Consider the following 20,933-nt stretch of genomic DNA (forward strand, 5'->3'; position numbering starts at 1 on the left):
CCCCCAGCCCAGACATCAGGTGATAAACTGTGGGCTGACAGACTCCTCGCAGCTGGGAGGAAGGCTGGGGCGAGGGGCTGGAGAAGCAGCACCCCAGTGCACCCGAGGCTCAGGAGCTCCGTCACTGCTGGAGGCTGCAGCCCAGCTGGGAGCACCCACCAGCACCACGGAAAACGGGATCTCTTCTTACTTCAGGGCAATGGACTCACTCCTCCTCCTCTTCTTCCAGGACTCCCCAACACCGTGTGGCTCAGGAATGGGATGGGGAGGCAGAAAGGCCCCGTGACACAGCCTCCTCCAGCTCCTCGCCATCCTCATCACTTTGCAGGCAGACGGGTGCCGGCAGCCTCGGCAGGGGCACTGCCCTGTCAGCGACTGAACGCCTGGCAGCACCAAGCACCGCGTGTGGATGCTGCGTTACCATCAGCACTTAGTCCGCGCATCCTTTGGTACTCCTTCCACGGTGCAGCCTAATGCCATCAGGATTAGCACCAGCCTTCCAGCCCTCCAGCGCCCTGCACACCACGCGGCAGCTCGCAGATTTGGGCCTCGATTACTTAACTGCTTATGCAACGGCACAAAAGCGGGTATTTGGAGAGCAGTGTTATCCTCCTGCAGTTTAATCTCTGAAAAGATGAAGTTATGTTAATGGTCGTGGGAAAAAGGATTTCATTTTGTGCTCTGCACATCACTACCTTAAGACGTGCATCATTCCCCCTTTCCTGGGTCTTTCACCCCACGTTAAGAAATTAAGATAACTTTTTCACACTTGTGTTTCTTTCGCAAAATTCTTTCTTCCATCTTTTCTCACAAAACTAAGTTTTAAGTAGATATGCGATTGTAAATTCAGCAGACCTCTCCGCTTTGTCATAGCTATAAAACCATCAGAGCGAGGAATTAGACATAGGCTACTCTAACAGTCCTAGGGGAAACAGGAGAACATCGTCCCCAGCACCATCCCTCTGGCTTTCAGGTAGTTTGCACCACTGTATTATGTGTAACAGACAACTACTGGTTTAATTTCATGTGCTCTAACTAATTTAATATTCAAAGCTACCTTCATAATCTACTCATTTTACTTCAGCAAAGCACAGAGCACAGACAAGCTTAATTAAATTAACTTTAAAATGCTGTCACTCGCATTTCAGATAAAGATCTTCTGGATATCAGAGGTTCTTAAGTAAACAGAAATCTTGCAAGGATATTTACTACATAATGTTCCAAGCCACAATCAGCACACAGGGTCCTTGTCTAACCTGCTTTTGATAGCTTCCACCTTCAACAGACACCTTCCAAACCCTTCTAGAAAAAAAGCACTCAACGAGCTCTGAAGGTAAGCCAGACTCAAAATTATCCAAAATTTCTCTGGTTTTACCAGGCTCCAGCATTTCAGCTGAACTAACCTGCTCCCTTACATCAACAGGATAAGAGAATTTGATAATTTCTGTTGTACATAAAACCATGCAAACTAACAGTTTAGAAAGAAAAGACAGAAAAATATTCTTTGTAGAAGAGGAAGAATGTTACCATAATTGTAGAAGCCTGAGACTGTTGTAACTAAGGGTCTGTGATTTTAGTAGCAATTGAGAATGAAAAGAAAACAATGTATTGTCTATTTTGTAAAAATGCAATACTTCAAAATTAGTTTTAAACTACTGGAGTTTTTTGTTATTTAAAGAACACTATGACTTTCTTTTAACAAAAATAAAAATTTCATAGCCAGGAAATAATGCAATAAAATCTATCCTCAGGCAGCTCCCTCCAGCAGCAATGGAAGAGGAGTCGGACAAGGCCACCGCACGGGTGGGGGGCCGTGGGAATAAGTCACGCATGGAGCAGCATCTCTGCTTATCGTCAGTGTTTATAACTGTCGTGGTTTAGCCCCAGCCGGCATCTAAGCCCGACGCGGCCGCTCACTCACTCCCCCCAGTGGGATGGGGAAGAGAATTGGAAGGGTAAAAGTGAGAAAACTCCTGGGTTGAGATAAAAACAGTTTAATAGGGAAAGCAAAAGCCGCGCACACAAGCAAAGCAAAGCAAGGAATTCCTTCACTGCTTCCCACGGGCAGGCAGGTGCTCAGCCATCTCCAGGACAGCAGGGCTCCAGCACGCGTAACGGTGACTTGGGAAGACAAACGCCATCGCTCCCAACGTCCCCCTTCCTTCTTCTTCCCCAGCTTTATACACTGAGCATGCCGTTATATGGTATGGAATAGCCCTTTGGCCGGTTTGGATCAACTGTCCTGGCTGTGCCCCCTCCCAACTTCCCACGCGCCCGGCAGAGCACGGGGAGCTGAAAAGTCCTTGACTGGTGCAAACATTACTTAGCAACAGCTAAAACATCCCTGGGTTATCAACACTGTTTTCAGCACAAATCCAAAACAGAGCCCCATGCTAGCTACTATAAAGAAAACTAACTCTATCCCAGCCAAACCCAGCACAATAACATTCCAACAAAAAGCAAAAAAGCTAGGTGGGTATTTCAAAACATGAAACAAAGCAGTTTTGGTGAAGTAAAAATCCCAAGTAAGATGCTGACCTTCAGCTCCACCTACAGAAGAGAAGCGCAACATAAACCAGCCCCGGCTCAAGACATAACTACATCTTAATTCTGCCGTGGCAGTGTTGTGTTAATCTCCACTTTGTTAAACATATCACTTACAGATTTATGAGGCAACTGGGTGGCTCAGGAGATTAGTAATGGGATACTGAGCACTGTCAGTTGTAGATTCAAATCCACCTCAGGTCAGGAGAGGTCAAAATGAAATGAGAGGGCATCACTGGTCCGTAGAGCAGCTTTCTTTTCAGCGTGCTCCGCAAAACCAAGGATTGAAGGGGATCAGAGAACAAACCACACCATTGGTCATGGAGCATCCCGTCAGGCTGGATATATATTGGCAAAAAGAAACAAGAGAGATGCTTGCACCCCACTGCCTGCATTGTACGGTATTTGTTCTGCAGAGAAAGCATTTCACAAGCATAAACTGTCACATTTGCAGCTGGGCTATATACTCATTCAGTCTCCTGGGGATTAATCCAGAGCCACTGATTTATTGTGCGCCTGAATCCTGAGGGAGGAGTTCCTGGAGGGTCTCAAAACTGTCCTGGCAATCACAACAGCAGCGAGCCCAGACCCCAACAGTCAGTGTACGCAGCGAGTCCGGGCACATCTCTGCTCCCCAAACTGCCTCCCTTCACGGTGACCTGTGTGGAGCCAAAATGCCGCCTGTATGGCGGCACGCCATGGTGAGAACGTGGTTCTCCACTGAGGACACGCTCCACCAAACAGGGTTAAATTATTCTCATCCCATAATCACCAACAGCAAACCATAGGACCAACGGCAACGCTGGTACATGTAGACTATTTTCCTCTGCCCTCAAGAACTGAAAGATCTCACGTGTTCAAAAGCCCAGACTAGTAGCGTCCAAGACAGCTGAGAGGAAGACACCAGCGTCCATAATCTAACGGAGTAACTGTACTCCCAGAGATCTGGAAATAACCCTCACCGCTTGATACCTTGCTGGTTGAGTGAGTTCCTGATTCATTGGGAGACCAGTAACAACAACTTTGACTTGCTTCCTCAGTTACAAACCGAGATACTAAATGCCAGTGGCGCTGGGAGCTTGAATCTTTACTGACCTGACGTTGTAGCGGGAATTTCAAAGCCTACAATACAACAGAAACATTATCACTAGCCTGTCCCAGCCTCCTTTCATGCAGTCTAATTAAAAACATACACACTGCAAACACATCAGAGAATTAAGGAAGGAGAATGACAGCACCACTATTTCTGTACTTCCCTCTACCTTTTCTATTGAAAAGTGATACTCAAAGAAGAACTACAAGGGCAGCAAACAGTGCAGTGCTGTATCTAGTTTTATCTATAGAGATACTCGATGCACAGCTGCCCTGGCATTACCTTCTATTTTGTAGCTTGACTGTTCGTAGCCTAGACTCGTGTTGTATATTGGAAATACTCAGCTCTGCATCTCAACTACTACAGTAACAGCTACAGTTTGAGCATGGAAGAGCCTTCACAGAAGCTCAGATGTTGAAGCAGGCAGAGCAATTACCCTGTCACCGAGTAATGCAGACAAGTTGCTCCTGGCAACAAACCTCTTCAAACACGGATGGAGAGCAGCGTTCACAGAACAGAGACCCCATGCACGAGTGCGGCCATTTTGATGAGCTTCTGTGCATCCGCTGTTTCTCTCCGTTCTGGTACTGCGGACTCTCCAGCACCTGGGGCAGACCACGGCTGCCTGGTGTGACACCCTGTTACTGCGAGGTCTGTGCTTCACATGTGAAATGCACATCTAAAAAGCTTATTTAATAAGAACACGGAGCGAGATTAGCTCTTCCAGGAAGGAACGTGCAGGAACTGCAGCGTTTCATATGGACTTTGATTCCCATTGCAAAACCGCTGACCTCCTTTACACTCTGGTAACACTTCTATTGATTCCTTCTACCTTTTCTTCTGATTCTTATCTCAATTTGCCCAGTTCCCTCTCACCCTGCCATTTCATCCAATTTAAGACAGGCAGGGGTGGAGGAGAGAGGAGGCAGCTCCCCTTTGGGAGGAACAAAGCCACCCGGCACCGGCCACGCACAAGCCTGGTCACTTGGAGCTTCGGCTCTAGCCTGCAAGAGCACCAGTTCCTGCCATCCGTACCCTCGGCATAGAGAGGAACCTGCTCACTCCCATCCGTCACCTTACAACCAACAAGCTTCTGCTTCTTGGCTTGTTGCACTGATTTCCTTATATATCTCATCTCATTAGCTGGGGGGGGGGAAGCAGAACTCTCAGTTTTACTTGATATGTCCAAATCTCACAATTTTAGCACCAATCATCCAATCTTCCTCAAGCTACAACATTTGGGGCCAGGTAATTATACATAAATAATAGTTTTTAATAATATTAAAAAATTAAGGGTTCTCTCTCTGATGTAGTGGGGGCTAGGAAAGCTTAAATAGGAAACTGTTAAACAGAGACCCCAATGCTATTTGTAAACGCCATACATTTGTGGGAGCAGGGTCATGATACTGCAGTGCTTGGTTTGGTAATACGCAGCAATCCTATTGCAGTACGGGCATTCTTATTTGTACCTCTAGTTCATAAAAATCACATTAGGTAATTAGACAAGTAGAGACAAAAAAAAAAAATCATCCTTACAAAAACACTGCAACCCCTTACAAACTAGAATTACTGCCTCCTCCATTTCTGCACCAGTTATCAGGAGGAAAACAGAGTATTTAAAGATCTGTTTTTTGCATTTCTGGTAAGTTAATCCATCGCTGATAGATTAAGTCAATCACCAAGAAATTCAGAGTTGTTTACATCTCATTCAAAATTCAAGTGGAACTGGTTCCAAATGGCTTTCCATTTGGTAGCAAGAACATCTATGCCAACTTGTCCCATACTGAGAAATTTGTGGTGACAAGTTGTGCTTTCCTGGACAGCTGGCAGAGGCGTTCTGATTGTGTTACTACACAGAATACAGCTCAAACAGTTACATAAATAACATGAATAAAAGTGGTAATATTGAGCTGGTTAAAACACACACACCCAGGCACACACAGCAAAATATCCTCCTGTGAACTTCGTAAGAATAAAGAGCTGCAGAATTTCTTTTTGAAATGCACTGCTTGGACCTTCTTTGGTAATTTTTGGGGTTTTAAGTGCAAAAATAGATTTTCTGGCTCATAACCCCTTCCTGTGCCCTCCCTGCAGCTAGAAATGCATGACAGCTTACATATACAGCACATCTCTTCTTACAGCACAGCAATGAGATCAGCAGACCAGCCCTACTTTCTGCTAAATTATCCAGAAACAGGCAATGCTGACTGGAATTATCTGAGAGTAATTCTATTATCAGATTTAGTAATGCTGATGTATTCCTTCTGCATCTCCCATATCTTCAGAGCAGGGTACAATCTGGCTGCCACACTCCCTTCCCTTATAGTCTTCAGGAGGCACAAGAAGTGATCGTGTTAAACGCTCACAGACGTGAGTGAAAGCCCTTGTGCTGTTTCTTGGCCCACTGTGGCAAGGAAGATGAAGAAAGGACCATGACCTATAAAATGACAGTCATATAAACATGTCTTGTATGTAAATCATAATTCATATTCCTATTTCTCTCTAGCAGAAACAAACAAAACCTGCAAGACACAGGACTGTCAAGTAGCAGAAAATAAGGAGGATAAGGAGGGTGCAAACAATCATTAAGACCTTTTATTTGCATCAGCATAAGCAGCTGCTCTTCCTGTTAAATCACAAGCCATTCTGCTGACGGACTTCAACCTCCAGCCACCCTTATCCTTTGGCACTATTGCCAAAAAAACCCCCCCAAAACCCAGACCCCTTAGTCCTGAAGCCACAGAGGTCTCTTGTCTTCCCCATCTTTTATCCAACTTACAATTCCTAGATCCCAAAGTTTCTGAAACGCATGCCACTCCAAATGGCATTTTTCATAATAATAAAAAGCAAAAATTAAAAAGCAAGCAGTTGTTACACAAACCAGCTCAGCCTTGGAGATAACTGGTAAATGGACACAGCCTCGTCTCCACCTGGCCCTTCTCCCCCGTACCCCTTCAAGAGAAGGGGTAACTTTTCCCAGACACCCCAAGTGTGCAATGGCAGCAAAAAGGAGCTGCCCGCTTTCCCTTTGGAGCAGCTTACCTAGAGAGGCTGATCACTGCCTACTACACACATCCAGGGCAAGAAGGCATCCTTATTAGCAATGCTGCACTTAGATGATCGCGTGAAAAAAACCCCCAGCGCCGGATCAGAGCTGTACCAGCGGGACAGCGCTGCCGTCGCTGCCCCTACACGGCTCCCAGCAGGAGCTCCTGCTGCTGTAGCGAGTTGGAGGAGCAGCGGGGCTCCAGCGTTTGCCCCCGCACACCTACGAGTGTGTTCACACAGTTCAGCCATTGCATGCCGTAGAAATACATTTATACGGTTACCAATGGCTCTTTAGAAAAGAAGGACAGATACACAGCAATGGACTCCAAATCCTAAAGACAGAGGGTACCTCTCTCCAGGATGGAATAATTGCTCTGAATTCCCACGTCCACCAGCAAGACTACAGAGACACGCAGCTGCTTCAGCTTTCAGGCTTCTTGCTTTTTAAAGAGTGGGTCCCAAACGATTTTCTCAAAATGAAACTGAAGTGTGTACTGGCAGCTACCGTAGTACCAAAAATCAGAAAACCCTGAAATTTAAACCACCTAACCCAATAACAGATAAGAGAAAAGGAAGGAGTGTTTCCATTGCATAAACAGAGGACCAAAGAGCTGATGAGCCTAAGGTCACTTGCAAGTCAAATCCAGGTGTGTTCAGCTCCAGTACAAGGTCTGAATCCAAAACAGGCCAAATGCAAGCTCTACTAAGGTGAACAGATTAAGCTTTGCACCAAGCCAGAAGAGCACTGTATTCAGCTCAGTTAAAATTATACATTCATATAGTACTGCCGTTGCTGAAATAGCACATGTACATATCATAAAACTTAAGAAGAGTTCATTTAATTTTAAGAAAAACCTCAGTCCCATGTTAAGTGATATACTATTGACCAATTCTGACAAAAGTGAATCTAAAAAAAAATTTTAAAAACAAAGCAATAGTTGAGTCTGCTTCTAGCAAACAACCACATCCGTAAGCCTCTCCACTAGCTCTGCACACAGCCAGCCTTCAGCAAGCACCGCAGGCAGCACCGGGAGCCGGTTCCCCCTGCGGCAGCTCCCGTCCTTCTGCCACGAGGATGAAGAGCCTGGAGGGCTGCTGAAGGCAGCGCTTCCCACCGCTCCGAATGAGGCAGCCAGTTCTGCACTTGCTGCACGTACAGGCATTCGTAGCCGTCTCAAATAAGCAGCCCTTCAAACATCTTGATTAGAGGATGGAGATAGCAGTGACTCATCTCAGCATTTTTTCCCCCAAAGGGGAGCAGTTCTGCGGGTGAGTCCGGTGTTTCTCGAGCCGGGCACTGACAACCAGGGGTTTACGTTTCTCATTCTTTTACCCAGATCTGGCACTGGCTCGCACAACACACCGGGTATGAAACCGCCTTAGGTGCTTCCATTTTCCTTCAGCTCTTAGCAGCAGAGTCCTACCTTCCTCCAGCACAGAAAGAGGGAAGGCAACTCTTACGCAGTGCTTCACAGCTCAGTGATCACATATGGTACAATTGAAATAAATTGTTTATGCTGGCAACAGTTTTGTTTGAAGTTTATGGCTAAGGTTATTCTGTAATACTCAGCAAATCTGGGCTGCACATACAGGAAGCAATGGACAGAATAAATCCTCTATTACCGATATAAGCAAACATTTTTTTTCAAATATAAAGAAACACGTGCTTCTGTATAGCAAGATTAACTTTGCTTTAAGATTTGTTTGCATCATTGAACTACTTTGCTTTGAAGTTAAATTGTAAAAGATACCATAAAGTGAAAAATAATCAAGCCAATGTGTTTATCAAATGACAGCAGAGTTTTCCACTGGGTATTTATGATTGACCCAGAAAGTGGTAAGAAAATAAAAAAGCATATAGATAGGTTCTAAGAGGAGAAAACCCAAACAAAATGTGACATAAAAAAGGAGGGGAAAAAAAATAAAAGGTAATATAAAAGGGGAGAAAAGCAGAGGATGGATATGACATGGGGGTAGCAGTTCGAGACTAACAGGTCAATCTTCAGCAGTGGCATTTTGTATGATTTATACGGTGACAAAAATCACTGTTGGGCTGTTAAAGAGGAATTGACTGCTGCAGCTGGAGAAGACTGAGCTGCATGGGTGCAGGCAACTGTGTTTGCAGTGTAACTGAAACAGCTCCTAAGAGCATCAGCAGTAAAACCTGGGCGTAGCGTGGCTTCCCAGGGTCACAGCAGTCGCTGTGTTTTAAAAGGGCACGCAGCATCAATCAAGCCATCAGCAAATCCTGCCAGGTACAAGCGACCAAGGCAAGACATACACATTTGCTGTGCCTGCTCCAGCTGAATTAGCCACAAGCACCTCTTGATGGAACATCACGGCGTGTTATGAGCTAGTCCAGTATACATACAGATACACACATAGATACATACACCCTCCAACTGCATTCTGTGCTTCCCTCACTAGGCTCTAGTGCCTGCAAGTACAGCTGCTGAGCTGTTTGTACTACAGAGCAAGGTATTAAAAGAAAGCCAGATGACTTTCCTTAGTAGATTTTTGGAACAGATTATTACTAAGTGAACAATATAAAATCTCAAAGCTCTGCAAGAAGTTGCAGCATTATCCACATCTCACTGTTGGCCTAAATAGAGAGATGCGAGCAATTCAGGAGAACTGTACAGTCAAGAAAAGAGATTACAACTGCAGAAAAATCCGACTTCTGTTAACAGCTTTGCTAAAAATATTCACTAACCCAGTTACCCCAATTCAGATAATGGTCTCCTGCACATCCTTTGCTAAGTGAGGGAATAATTTAGCCATCAGATTGATGCTTGTGTATCAGAGACTCAACTTCCCTGCAGATTCCCAATGTGACTTTAAAAGTCAACTTTCACCCCCCAAAATAAGAGGCCTTCCCTACCTCACAGGCTGCCACAAGGACAATGAAACAGAAAAGACTCTATCATAGCAACGATATCCAAGTAAATTCAGGAATATTTTGTTCAGGAGTACAGCAAAAGTTATTGCAAGCCCTTGGGCCATTTGACATATAAGAAAACGTGTCTTTCAGTACGTATCACATCCTCCTCACGCAACAGAAATGTTTAACAGCAGCTTCAAAACAACCACAGTTTTTCCAGAATCCTACTGCTCCCTGACCCAGAAGAGAATCTCTTACACCAGCCAAGAGCATCTCCTATCCATCATTATAGGATAGGAGTAAGGAGTAAGACTAGGTAGCGGAGTAAGACTTCTTTTAGCAGAGAGTGAAGCACTGAAAAAATGAATCACTTTTAGCAAAGACATCTAAGAGGACTACTATTAAATATTTAAGTTCTTATCTCTGAATACTCATTTCTCATGGGGAAAAAATCCAACATTCTTGGTTTCAATTACGCTCTATCTCATAATTTGAAAATAAGCATTTTCTGAAGCTGTCATGGGACCAATTATTGATATTATAATGGGAAGCTGATAACAATCACATGCATTTCCAGGACATCCCATAAAAAGTCAAGAACCAAAGAGGCCATAAATATATAGAAACAGCTTGGCTCTTTCCAGTAGATGAATAAAACCAGGAATCCATCAGCAATACCACACCTTTAAGATTCTGAAGGATCCCATTTTGGCTATTTTAAGGTAAAGGTTTTTTTGCTGTTGTGTTGGTTTTGTTTTGAAGTATGCAATATTTTCACACTCCAAAATCCAATAAAATTGAATAAAGGTATTTTCCCAGTTCACAAAGCCATCACACAGACAAGCACCATTATCCAATGTGCACCTTCCCAGTGGAGCGGGAAAAACAAACATTGGCAACACCGCAGTCAAGGCAAAAGTGTCAAGCAATTACTGAGCAACTCTAAAACCCGTTTCTGCTTCTACACCCGCAGCGTCAGCCGAAGCGTAGATTACCCCGTATTGCACACCCTGTTGTCTCAAGCGACGTGGATCCAGTGTCCCTTCATTTTTCTGCCCACTGCCAAAGCAGAGCTCTGCTGCCTCACCCTGCAGCATCCTGGTTCTCAACAACACAGAGAATTGGGAGCAGACCCTGAGCCAAGACTCGTTCCCATGCAGATACAGGTTTTTTTAAGTCATCTGAGTATCTTGGTAAATAACTTTTCAGAATGAGTCTTACCTTGACATGACCTCCGAGTTGTAAAAGGCTGCAGCAACACAAGAGCAAACAAAAGAGGGAAAGTAAAGGGTCTGAAACTGGTTGGTAGGTAATTGTGCTTGGTCTTGTTGGACTACATTAAGACAAAACACGTCAAGCTCAAAGGCACCCAACAAAAACAGACACAAAACATCCTGTGCACAGGACTGCTGTCTATGTCAAGACAAAAAAAGAAAAAAACCCCAAACCGCAAATAAATCCCCTCGTGTAGAAGAGATCTTTTGATGAAAACATTCATGCCAAATTCCAAATGCCCTTTTGTATTCAACTAAACCAGCCAGAATTTAACAAGAAATGCATCAGCAACCAGGCCGTCACAAGCCACGGAAGCTAATAGGTGGAAACTGGATTACGGGTGTTTCTTTTCCAAGCAGAGAGCGGGTCACCCCATTCATTTGTTTCTCCTATGCCACTGCCCCCTTTTCAACACATGTCCACAACTCCCCTTCTCCCTAAGCATACCGTATTGCCAATGAACAACGCAGCTCAATTTCTGCACGCTGAAGCCTTCAAACAAAAGAACAGACAAATACTGATGACACAAGATATTTAACTTCCATTTAACAGTGTCCTCAGCGGAAGGAAAAGCCCACCTTTAAGAAAACACAGTTGTGAGATCTGCAGGTGTTGCAGCTCTGCAACTTGCTCTGATATGCTGGTTCCAGAGTTAGAAATGTGTGTTGGTGCCTGGAGACACATTAGGCATTTCAGAACCAGTAAGGCTGGAAGAAAACAAATCCTAAGGTGAGTCATTTTAATGATAACAGGAAGGGCACAAAGGTAACACCAAGGGTGTCAGCAGCCCAGTTAAAAACTGTCAAGAAAAACTAAATTAAATAATCTCCCCTCCTAAGTACCTGTTTTTACGGAAGCATCCCTCCCCCACCCCAATCTGCAAAAAACTACTACAGAGAAAAGCATATTAATATTAAAGACTTATAAGTGGCATCTCATCCTTCATTTTATCTTTTGTAAGGTCTTTTATTCTTCTGGCACAGTTTGAAACATTGAAACAATATGTGGAGATGTAAGTACATCGCTCCCTAACAGCTTCCTCACTGCACGTTAAGCCTTCGTTTAGGGCAAGAAGCTTCAGGAGAAATCATCTCCAACGATGCAGAAAAAAAAAATACTCCCAGACTTCCCCAAATACCGATAAATCTGACTGTACCAGACTGAACAGCCATTTGCAAAAATGAATCCAAACACGAGTGACTAACTACTGCATCTCAGGGGAAGGAAACAAAGACCGCAACAAGCTGGAAGGAGGTACGCGAGTACAGATGCTGAATGGTCTAAACTGGTCTAAACCAAAGGCATTCTGCAGGAGCTACCGGAGGAAAAAAGCAACGTTGAGAGTGGCATGAGACTACATTTTCCGGTTGTTTGAAATATATCAGCTATATTTTAAGTTTCAAAGCCTTAAGTAGGAATCCATGTTTCTGACAGGATAGGTATGCAGGATGAAGATATTTTTAGAGAAAGATATCCAAATGGGATTAGAAAAAGATTTTTAAAAGCCTTCAATGCCCTGAGGAAACACAAAAGGGAAATTGCTCTGGTGAAAAAATAATAAGGTTTGTATTTTGAGTAAATCATCCTTCTAGCACCACCACCAATAAATAGAAGCTATTTTCACACCTTATTTCTCACTACATTTTTAGAAAACAGAAAAGCACATACAACTTCATCCAAGGAGTACCCATTGATCCGTGTTGAATAATTTCCCCCAGTTCAGCACTTAGAGACAGGCTTGAAAGAATATCCCATCCAGAAGAGAAACAGCAGAGGATTCAGAAAAGAAACAAATAGAAACCCCCAAACCACACTGTCCCCGCAGAAGTGATTATCTGTGCTTAAATCTAGCAAGAATGTGCCAAGCAGCATTTAACAAGCTGAGGATTTTGCTTCGAACCTTAACTGGGAGGAAAGTATCTCTGTCTAGGGAGCATCTTAGAAAACTGGTTTGGTGCCAGCAGAGTCCCGGGAGCTGAATCAGCTGCTGCTCATCCCCTACTCCTGCGGTGCAGCCTGGGGGAAGCCCCCAGAGCATCGCTACCCACGGGGCTCGGGCAGGCATGAGGGTGTTGCTCATGCAGCCCCTCGCTGCCCTCTAAACGATGCCACGCTCTGCCCCGTGCCATGTTTCAAAGCTCTACACGTGCTCCATTGCCATGCAAACCCAGCGTTTCCTTAGGAAAGCTGTCTCCCCGTCCCGTACCGACCCAGCCCAGGTTATGGGACTGGACAGATGCAAAGGCTGGTGGTGGAGAAGGAGAATGTCTGGGGTTTGGAAAAGCTCAAAGACTTTTTTGGAAGCCCTTATCAAGACAGATTTTTTCCACTGACTTACATTACGGGAGAGTAAGTACTATTGTACATTACATTTGCTTCGGTGCTTTATGGAAGTATCGCTGTGTCAAGAGATAAATGTATTGTATTTCCTATTAGCTCCAGAACAGTTTCATTCTTTAGCCAACACACTGTAAAAACAGACCCAAAAAACTACTCTACCAGTCATCTCACCTGTCCCGTGATTTTAACCTTCTACACAAGCTTCTGAAAATAAGTGCGAAGCACAGCAGTATGCCTTAGGAAAACAACTACTCTCTTTAAAAATCAAGCAGCTCCCTGAATGGCTACCACAGCAGTTCTTCAGTAAAAGAAATCATTTCTTCTACAAGGCACAGAAAAGCCATCCAGACCCAGTGGAATCATCTTGTATTTGTTCTTTCCCAAATGAACAGCAATGTGCTATGATCTACAGGCTTCCACTTCTTCCCGAGATACCTATTGGCTTAAGCTACTGAGAGAAATCACCCAAAAAAAGCAAGCGCCAGATCTGTCAGTCTTGTGCTGCTGCTGCTCTGGAAATAGTCTGACCTGAAAGCAACATAGCCCAAAGCCACAGGGGAACGAGCACAGGACATCACGGCTCATCTCATCCACAAAACAGGAACATGCAGCGGGTTAGGGACATTTGCAGCTTATGTCAGGGTACCGGAAAATCTTAGGGTGTAGGAGGATTAGCAACACTTTTGAAAGAAACAGCTCCCACAAAGGTATTTGTCAGCTCTTGGTGTCTTCAGATACCATCGATTCCATTCAAATGTCATGCTTAGCCACGCCAGCTACTTGTATCTCACGACAGTCCTTCACAAAAGCTTTCATACAAAACTTGCTCAGTCTACACCGGAAAAGAAGAGTCGATCAGAGCTGGAAAACACACCAAAGATGCTGGGAGACAAAGCAAGCATTAGGTTCTCAGATTAAGCCTTCTGCTAGGAAAATGGCAGGCTGTGTATCCACTGACGTATTTTACACCAAGACAGAAGTCCCATCTCACTTCACATCCTACATCAAACCGGTATGAGCTTTTTATAAGAGGTATTTATAGATACGTCATGAACAAACCCTCCGTAAGCAGAACTGCTGTGCATTTTGAGGTAGAGGTGGATGCTTGGCTTTTGTTAGAAGCACAATGTACCACACCCCATGAAAAAAGCCATGCAGCACAGGGTGGATTTTTCTTCCTTTTTTTTTTTTTTTAACTAGTCATTTATCTACTATCCCAGGGGTTTTTTTGTGGGCCTGTCTTAACCACAGAGTGACAACTGCTTAGCAGCCTACAGAGATCTCTGTACAGGAGGTACTTAAGAACATGACTTATTTTCATTAGTACAAACTCCACTGACTTTACTCGCGTACATTAAATAAAAGGTGAAACATCCCCAGATATTCTAGGGATGGAAATAAGCGAGAATCTCTCCGCAAGGCAACACTCCAAGCAGTACTTATAGCAGAAAGTATCAAAAAAACCCCACAGCCCTACTCAGTTTCCACCCCACCCGCTGCAAAGGAATCGGCTGTCAATTTTTGTTTTCTTTTACTTCATGGAATATGGCACTGCAAAACAGCAATGACCATCGCACAGCAGCAGAGTATCAGGTGATGATATTTTTTGTTTGGTTTTAGGCACAATAGTTAATTACGTGGAATGTTTCGCAGCTGAAATAACAGAATTTTCCCCCACGTGAGTAAAGCACGATCCTGCGGGGACCCTCCCGTTTACCCCGTAGCTCTCCGCTGGTTTTCCCACAGGCAGTTTGCTGTGGGAGCTGGCAGAGAGTTAGGCTAAAGCCCCCCAGCGCAGGCAGCGAGGGGCTGAGGAAGGCTCTGCGCTGCCCGCCTGACACCGAGCGCGCAGCGGAGAACTGCAGTGCTCAGCAGCTCCTGCTAAGCCGGGCTTTACACATGCCCTCCCGCTGCAGCTCAAAAAGCAGCTGACAAACAGAATGAAGAGTCTTTTATCCTCTTTCTGGTAATATTAACATGAGGTTTCCGAGCTGGCTAGAAAGATTCGTTTTGGACATTCTCCTTTCTAAACTGAAAAATCAGTTTCAGATCAGCCTTGCACTAAAAAAGGAAGCGGTCATTCTAGTCCTAACAGAGAAAGGAGGTGAAAATATTCCTTCACAAGTAAATTCCTCTATTGTTTACAACAGGGGAGGGGGAAAAGGGCTAAGTGCTCTCCCCCATAAACCTAAACCGGAAAAGTATCCCCAGGGAGAGCATCCCACCAGGTGCCGAGCCTCTCTGCATCCTTCCTTTGCAGATGCTCAGGAATAAAAGCAGTCGGAGGAACGGGGGAAGCATGAAGAAACCACAGGCCAGAAGACTGCCTCACTTGCTTACTACAGCAAACAGCTCCACGCTCTCCAACAAGACCGTAAGAAGCAAGCCAGCTAGAAAAATACATTTTTAGGTATGGCAGCCAACACAATCAATCAGAGAGTCACCTTGAGGTTGCAGAGGAGCAGAAACATAAAATGAAACTGCAGTCTGTTGAGACTGTTGGGTAGCTAACCGCAAAAGAAAGCGATGGATTTACCACTGTCGCCTTTTCCTGCCATGGTTAAAGATGAGATACATTGAAAAGGCTTTTATATTTTAAACTTTAAAGTAGAATCAAAATACACTGGGTTTTCTCTGTTTTAACCAAAGGAAAATGTAAGGCAAGACATTTTAATCTTCCATACTTCACTGCGTTGCACGTGCAAAGTGCATGAAGATGGATGGAAGAAGCCAGAATATAAGACAGTGGGTCAAATCCCAACTCCGAGGGGTTTAACTGGTTTGAATGGAGTGAGAACATTGCCCTAGGACTTCCCTGACAAAGAGCTCTGAACCACACAACCACAGGCACTGTAGAGATACAGCTTTATTCATGGCATGAGGAAACTCAAGCCTAAGTTGTTAAACTTCCTTCACTGCTGTTGGTTTTCAAGAAACCGAGTCGCGATCTTTAATTTTTGTTGAAAAATCTGCTCAAGAGGCTAGAGAAGTATAATGGGAGGCGATAGTGGGAGGTTCAGAAAGAAAACATTTTCCCCACAATTGTTTGTTGGGAAGGAGAAGTAAATTTATTCAGACTTACTAGACAGAAAAAACAGACATTTCCTTTAAATCATTCATATTTTACTTTTTCTGACATGACGACAGAATTCCTCGGGGGGAGGGGGTGTTGTTTGTTTTTTTAAATTTTAACAGAACCCCTTTCTTTCCAATATTTTATGGAACAAAAATAAAAGCTGCATTGCAGTGTTTTTCAACTGCTATAGTAAAACATCAAAAAAAAAAGTGTTTGGTTCTGGTTTATTTTTGCTTTATGTAATGTTTCTAAGAGCTTTTGGAGACTAAAATCCTGCTTTTCTAGAAGGAAGTCTACTCTGGTAGCATCTTCCACCAGAATTAGGATCCCTGTCCCCTGCCAGGCGTTATTTGTTGGAGCTAAGCAGTCTCTCTAAACCAGTAAATAATAACAAACGGTGCTGCTTTCACTGCCCCACTGCAGTGGCATCCACTGTAGGTCGAGTTACACCACAGCTCAGCAAGCTCAGTACCGCGAATAAAGAAGACAAAGAATATGGAAAGATTTTCATGTTCATTTACACTTACAAAACTACAAATATCCCCACGGAACCCCAGGCAGATGGCTTCTCTTTGAAAAAAAGCAGCTGTATTTGAGGACATATTGCATTAGTTATGACGACAAAAACGTGCACCTAAAAGAGACCTGTACTTTGCCCTGTGAAGGGAAAGGAAAGGCACACTCTAAGCTTTTGGCTAGATTTTCAAGATGGCAAATAATCCCCCTGAATGATCCTGCCAAATGGAATATACATATAAAAATATTTATTTATATGTATTTATATAAATAAATCGGTGTATTTTTCTTGTTTCTCTCCAACTATTTGTTTAAACTTCCATGATAGGAAATTGACAGTTGCTGTTATTTTTCCTTTTTACCTTTACGAAAGGAATTATCTCCTGTCTGCAAGACAGAAATACCCTTTTCGAAGCATCATAGTTACTGTTTTCCCAGACAAGAGATACTTTATAGATCAAGGTGCATTATAGACTTGCACCTTCACTTAGGTGGGAAAAAAGGATTCTAAGTTCTGCTCCTCTTAAAAAGATAGCATTGTTAAGGGATTTACAGCAGATGTATTTTAATCTACCTTTAACATGTCTGAGGGTTTATTTCTTTAAGAGGGAGGAGGGGAATTTGCTGACATTTGTTTCTTAAACATCCCGATGACTGTGCTACAGTTACGCTTGCGTTCCAGATAGCTGTTGACCAAAGACAGCCCTCCATTGCTGACTGAGATTGATAACCCATTTGATTGTTCTATTGTCAACAGACTGTCGTGGGTGTTACGACTTTAACCTTCAAATAAAGAAAAGTAATTTGGCTAACACAGAAAACATTTAATAAAAACAAATTAAGAAAAACAAGTTAGCCACTTATGCCCAGAATTGACTAGTTTTTTCCTCGCGTAGCTGTTTTGCAACTTTTATGAAAAAAGTTTCTAATAAACTCAAGGTTTTAATAAGAATCTTAACAAATCATACAAGTGATTGCTCGTTGTTTGTATTAACAAGTAGTTTTAAGATCTCTTTATCATAGCACAGTGTGGATCGTGTTATAGGTTTAACCACAGTGGACCAATATATAAAACAAAGCACCGAAGACGTGGGCTGGTTAGACAGTGAACCAAGAATACAACCCAAGTTACAGCGCCTGGTCTTGTCTACGTACACCCACCCAAACCAGCTCCGGCTGACTCCTGAACGCAACCCCAACCGAGACACCCGCTTGGGAACGCTCCAGCTGGGAGAAGGAAAAGCAAAGGCACTTTCCTGTGCAGGGCTGATGAACGCGCTGCGCCATGTTAAACACTCGGCAAAGGAGCCACATCCCCAACCACGGAGGGCCCAGATACGCGCACGCTTTGTTCAATTTAAAGCCTTTGCTATTGCCAACAGCCCACCCCCTACGAAGCGTGGGGAAAAGGCAGAGTTTAGATACGTCATTGCTGCAAGCGGGTAGTTACTCGATGTTTAAACTGATTTTTTTTAAGGAGAAGAAAAAACTCCACCTCGCCCGGGTCATTTTAACTAATGATGCTTATGCAGTCCCCCGGTTGTTCTGCAGGGACCCGCCAGCCCCGGCACCTCCTGCCAGCGCTGCCCGGCCACCCTCAGCAGTCCCCCAGGAGCCCCCAGCCACCCCCAGCAGCCCTCCAGCAGCCCCGCGGGACAGGCACAGCGCAACAACCCGCCCTGGGCCGCGGCGCGCCCGGGCACCGTTCGCCCCGGGGAGCAGCCCGGCGTTTCGGAGCCGGCTCGGCTTTGTCTCGCCTCGCCGGGCTCCGCGCCCGCGCGGGATGCTGCGCGGTGCGGAGGATGCTGCGCGGCCCCGGGTGCGGAGCGCTCCCGCAGCCTCGCCGACGGGGATCCCGCCGCAGCCCCCCGCGCACCGGGAAAACTTTCTCCCCCGCGGCTGCCGCAGGGGCGCGGCGGAGGCGCGGACGGCCGCCCCCGCGGAGCGCCGGCGAGCATGCCCAGTCACCGGCATGACATCAGCGCCGGCAGCGCCGGCCGCCCCCGCGCCCCCACCCCTCCCCGGGCCCGGCCGGCGACCCCCGGGGAGAGCCCAGAGCCCCTCGCCCGCCGTGGGGGGGGGCCCGGCCCCGCCGGAGGGGAGCGGGCCCCGCGGGGGGCGCCGCCGCCGCCGCCCCTCCCTCGCTCCGCCGCAGCGGGAACAATGGGCGCGGGGCCCGCCGGCGGTGGCGGGGGGGGGCGGCTGCTGCGGGACCGCGGGGAGGGATGCTCGCCGCGGGGAGGGATGCTCGCCCCGTCACGGCACCGCGCAGGCAGGAGAGGGATGCGGCAGACTCACCCCGATGACCACCGTCTCCTCGCCCTTGAATTTGGGGATGAATTTGTCCCCCCGGAGGATCTCCGCCTCGTTGAGGGGCCGGAACCGGCACATCACTTTGATGCTGCACTCGGCGGGATCCGCCATCTCGGCGGGGCGGGCGCCGGCCGCAGGGAGCGAGCGCTCCGCCGGGCAGGTGCCGCAGACGCCCTGCTGCCGCCGACCGGGCGGGGCGGGGCGGGGCGGGGCGGGGCGGGGCGAGGAGCCGCTCAGCGCCGGCAGCGGCCGCGCACCCCGGCTCGCCCCCCGCCCAGGCGCGGCTGCGCGGGGAGGGGCGGCGGGCGGCGCGGAGCCCTCGTCCCCTCAGCGCCCCCGGGGCTCCGCCGCCGCGCGCGGGGCCTGCCGGGAGGCGTAGTCCGCGCGGCAGGTGGCGGCCGCCAGCGGCGCTAACGGCTCTAACGGTCCTAACGGCTCTAACGGCCCCCCTCAGCGACGGAGGGAGAGAGAGAGACGGCTTTCCCACCACACAGCCGCCCTCCGCCGCCAGCTCTCTCCGCAGCGGCCAGGTAATGTCCTTGGTAATGTATCGTAAGTAACTGGGGGTTATCCCTCTCAGTCCACCACAGGCACTATGCTTATGCTCGAGGTGAAAAAAAAAGAAAAAAAAAAAGAAAAAAAAATGCATGACAGGGAGCAGGTATTTCATTTCCACCTGGCCGTGCCTGCTCCATGTTGAAGTGGAGGTGCTCTCTGCTGGATTAGGCCTCCAGCTGTAGCTGCTCTCTCAGGGGAAAATAAGATGGGAAGAAGGGGAGAGGGCTGGAAACCTGCGCTTGTGTCCCACACAAGCCCCACCTAGCACCAGGTTAAAGGATACTTACTCCTCCTGGGATGTCATGGCAGCGCTTCCCTCCATTACATTACCCTTATTTTCTATGAAAAAAAGCAGAAGCAATAGTATCTCCAGGTGACGCTTTGACCTTGTTAAATTTACAAGAAATTTGTCACAATGCAGTCAGTGAATCAGCAGCTGGGAAAGACAAAGTCTGTAGCCTGTTCCTACACTTCAGTGTTGCAGTCCTCCTCCCCCTTCACTCTCTTGACAAGGAGCATGGCAACATTTCTTCTTTACCTGCTAAAGATACCTTCAATTTACCCTCCTGCCCCCAACAGTGTGCCAAGGCCAGCTCATTTCACTAGATCACAATTGTCAGACATAGCCCAATGTACCACGTGTAATCTCCTCCTCCATCATTTTCTCCCCACAAGACACTAGACCGCTTAAAGATGAGTGCAACAACTGTTGATGTCTGTTGCAGACGTTCCCTGGACTTTAGCAACTCCAAGCAACTTCTGAAACCGGTTTCCTCCAAAGAACAGAGTACTGGTTTCATTAAATTAGCCTCAGTCATACAATTAAGATGACAGCGGTCAGTTCTTCGGCATTTCTGCAGAGATTTCCCTTTCTTCTAGCCACAGTGGTTGTCCTCATTACCTGATACGGATGCGAGAAGAGCAAGCTAGTTACAAAGGCTCTCACGCCCTCCTTAAAAGCAATTACATCAGGGAGAGTTAGCAATGTGCAGCATGTGATAAGACATTATATTATATAATGTGATTTATTCCCATGAATTACCAATTACCTCACCCTTTTATTTCTCTTATGTTTCAAGCTTTTACCCTGAATAGCAAATTTGTAAGTCATGACAAGTAGGGGCTTAGTCATAAAAGACAACCGTTTCGATGAATTAATCCTTATTTTTCTCCATTATCAAGAGCTCATTTTGGAGCAAGATAGGCAAACCTCTGTCTTCCTGTTAGAGTAGGTGTAATCTGCCATCGGGAAGAATGCACTGAAGAGCCATCTTTTCTTAGCAATTTTG

General features: G+C 46.1%; 1 protein-coding gene across 2 annotated transcripts in view; it reads right to left on the bottom strand.

The window, feature by feature from the left end:
• Positions 1 to 19,303, bottom strand: part of KIF5C (kinesin family member 5C) — an 89,518-nt gene extending 70,215 nt beyond the window's left edge. The window contains exon 1 of one of the 2 annotated variants that reach the window (XM_072874784.1): positions 19,072 to 19,302. In XM_072874784.1, coding sequence (XP_072730885.1) covers positions 19,072 to 19,197 — 126 coding nt within the window. In that variant the 5' untranslated portion in view covers positions 19,198 to 19,302. Of the gene's footprint in view, positions 1 to 19,071 lie in introns of both variants that reach the window. The other variant, XM_072874785.1, reaches the window with a different exon arrangement.
• Positions 19,304 to 20,933: the final 1,630 nt, after the last annotated feature.

Source organism: Ciconia boyciana, chromosome 10 (assembly GCF_034638445.1).
Source record: "Ciconia boyciana chromosome 10, ASM3463844v1, whole genome shotgun sequence".
NCBI classification, from domain to species: domain Eukaryota; kingdom Metazoa; phylum Chordata; class Aves; order Ciconiiformes; family Ciconiidae; genus Ciconia; species Ciconia boyciana.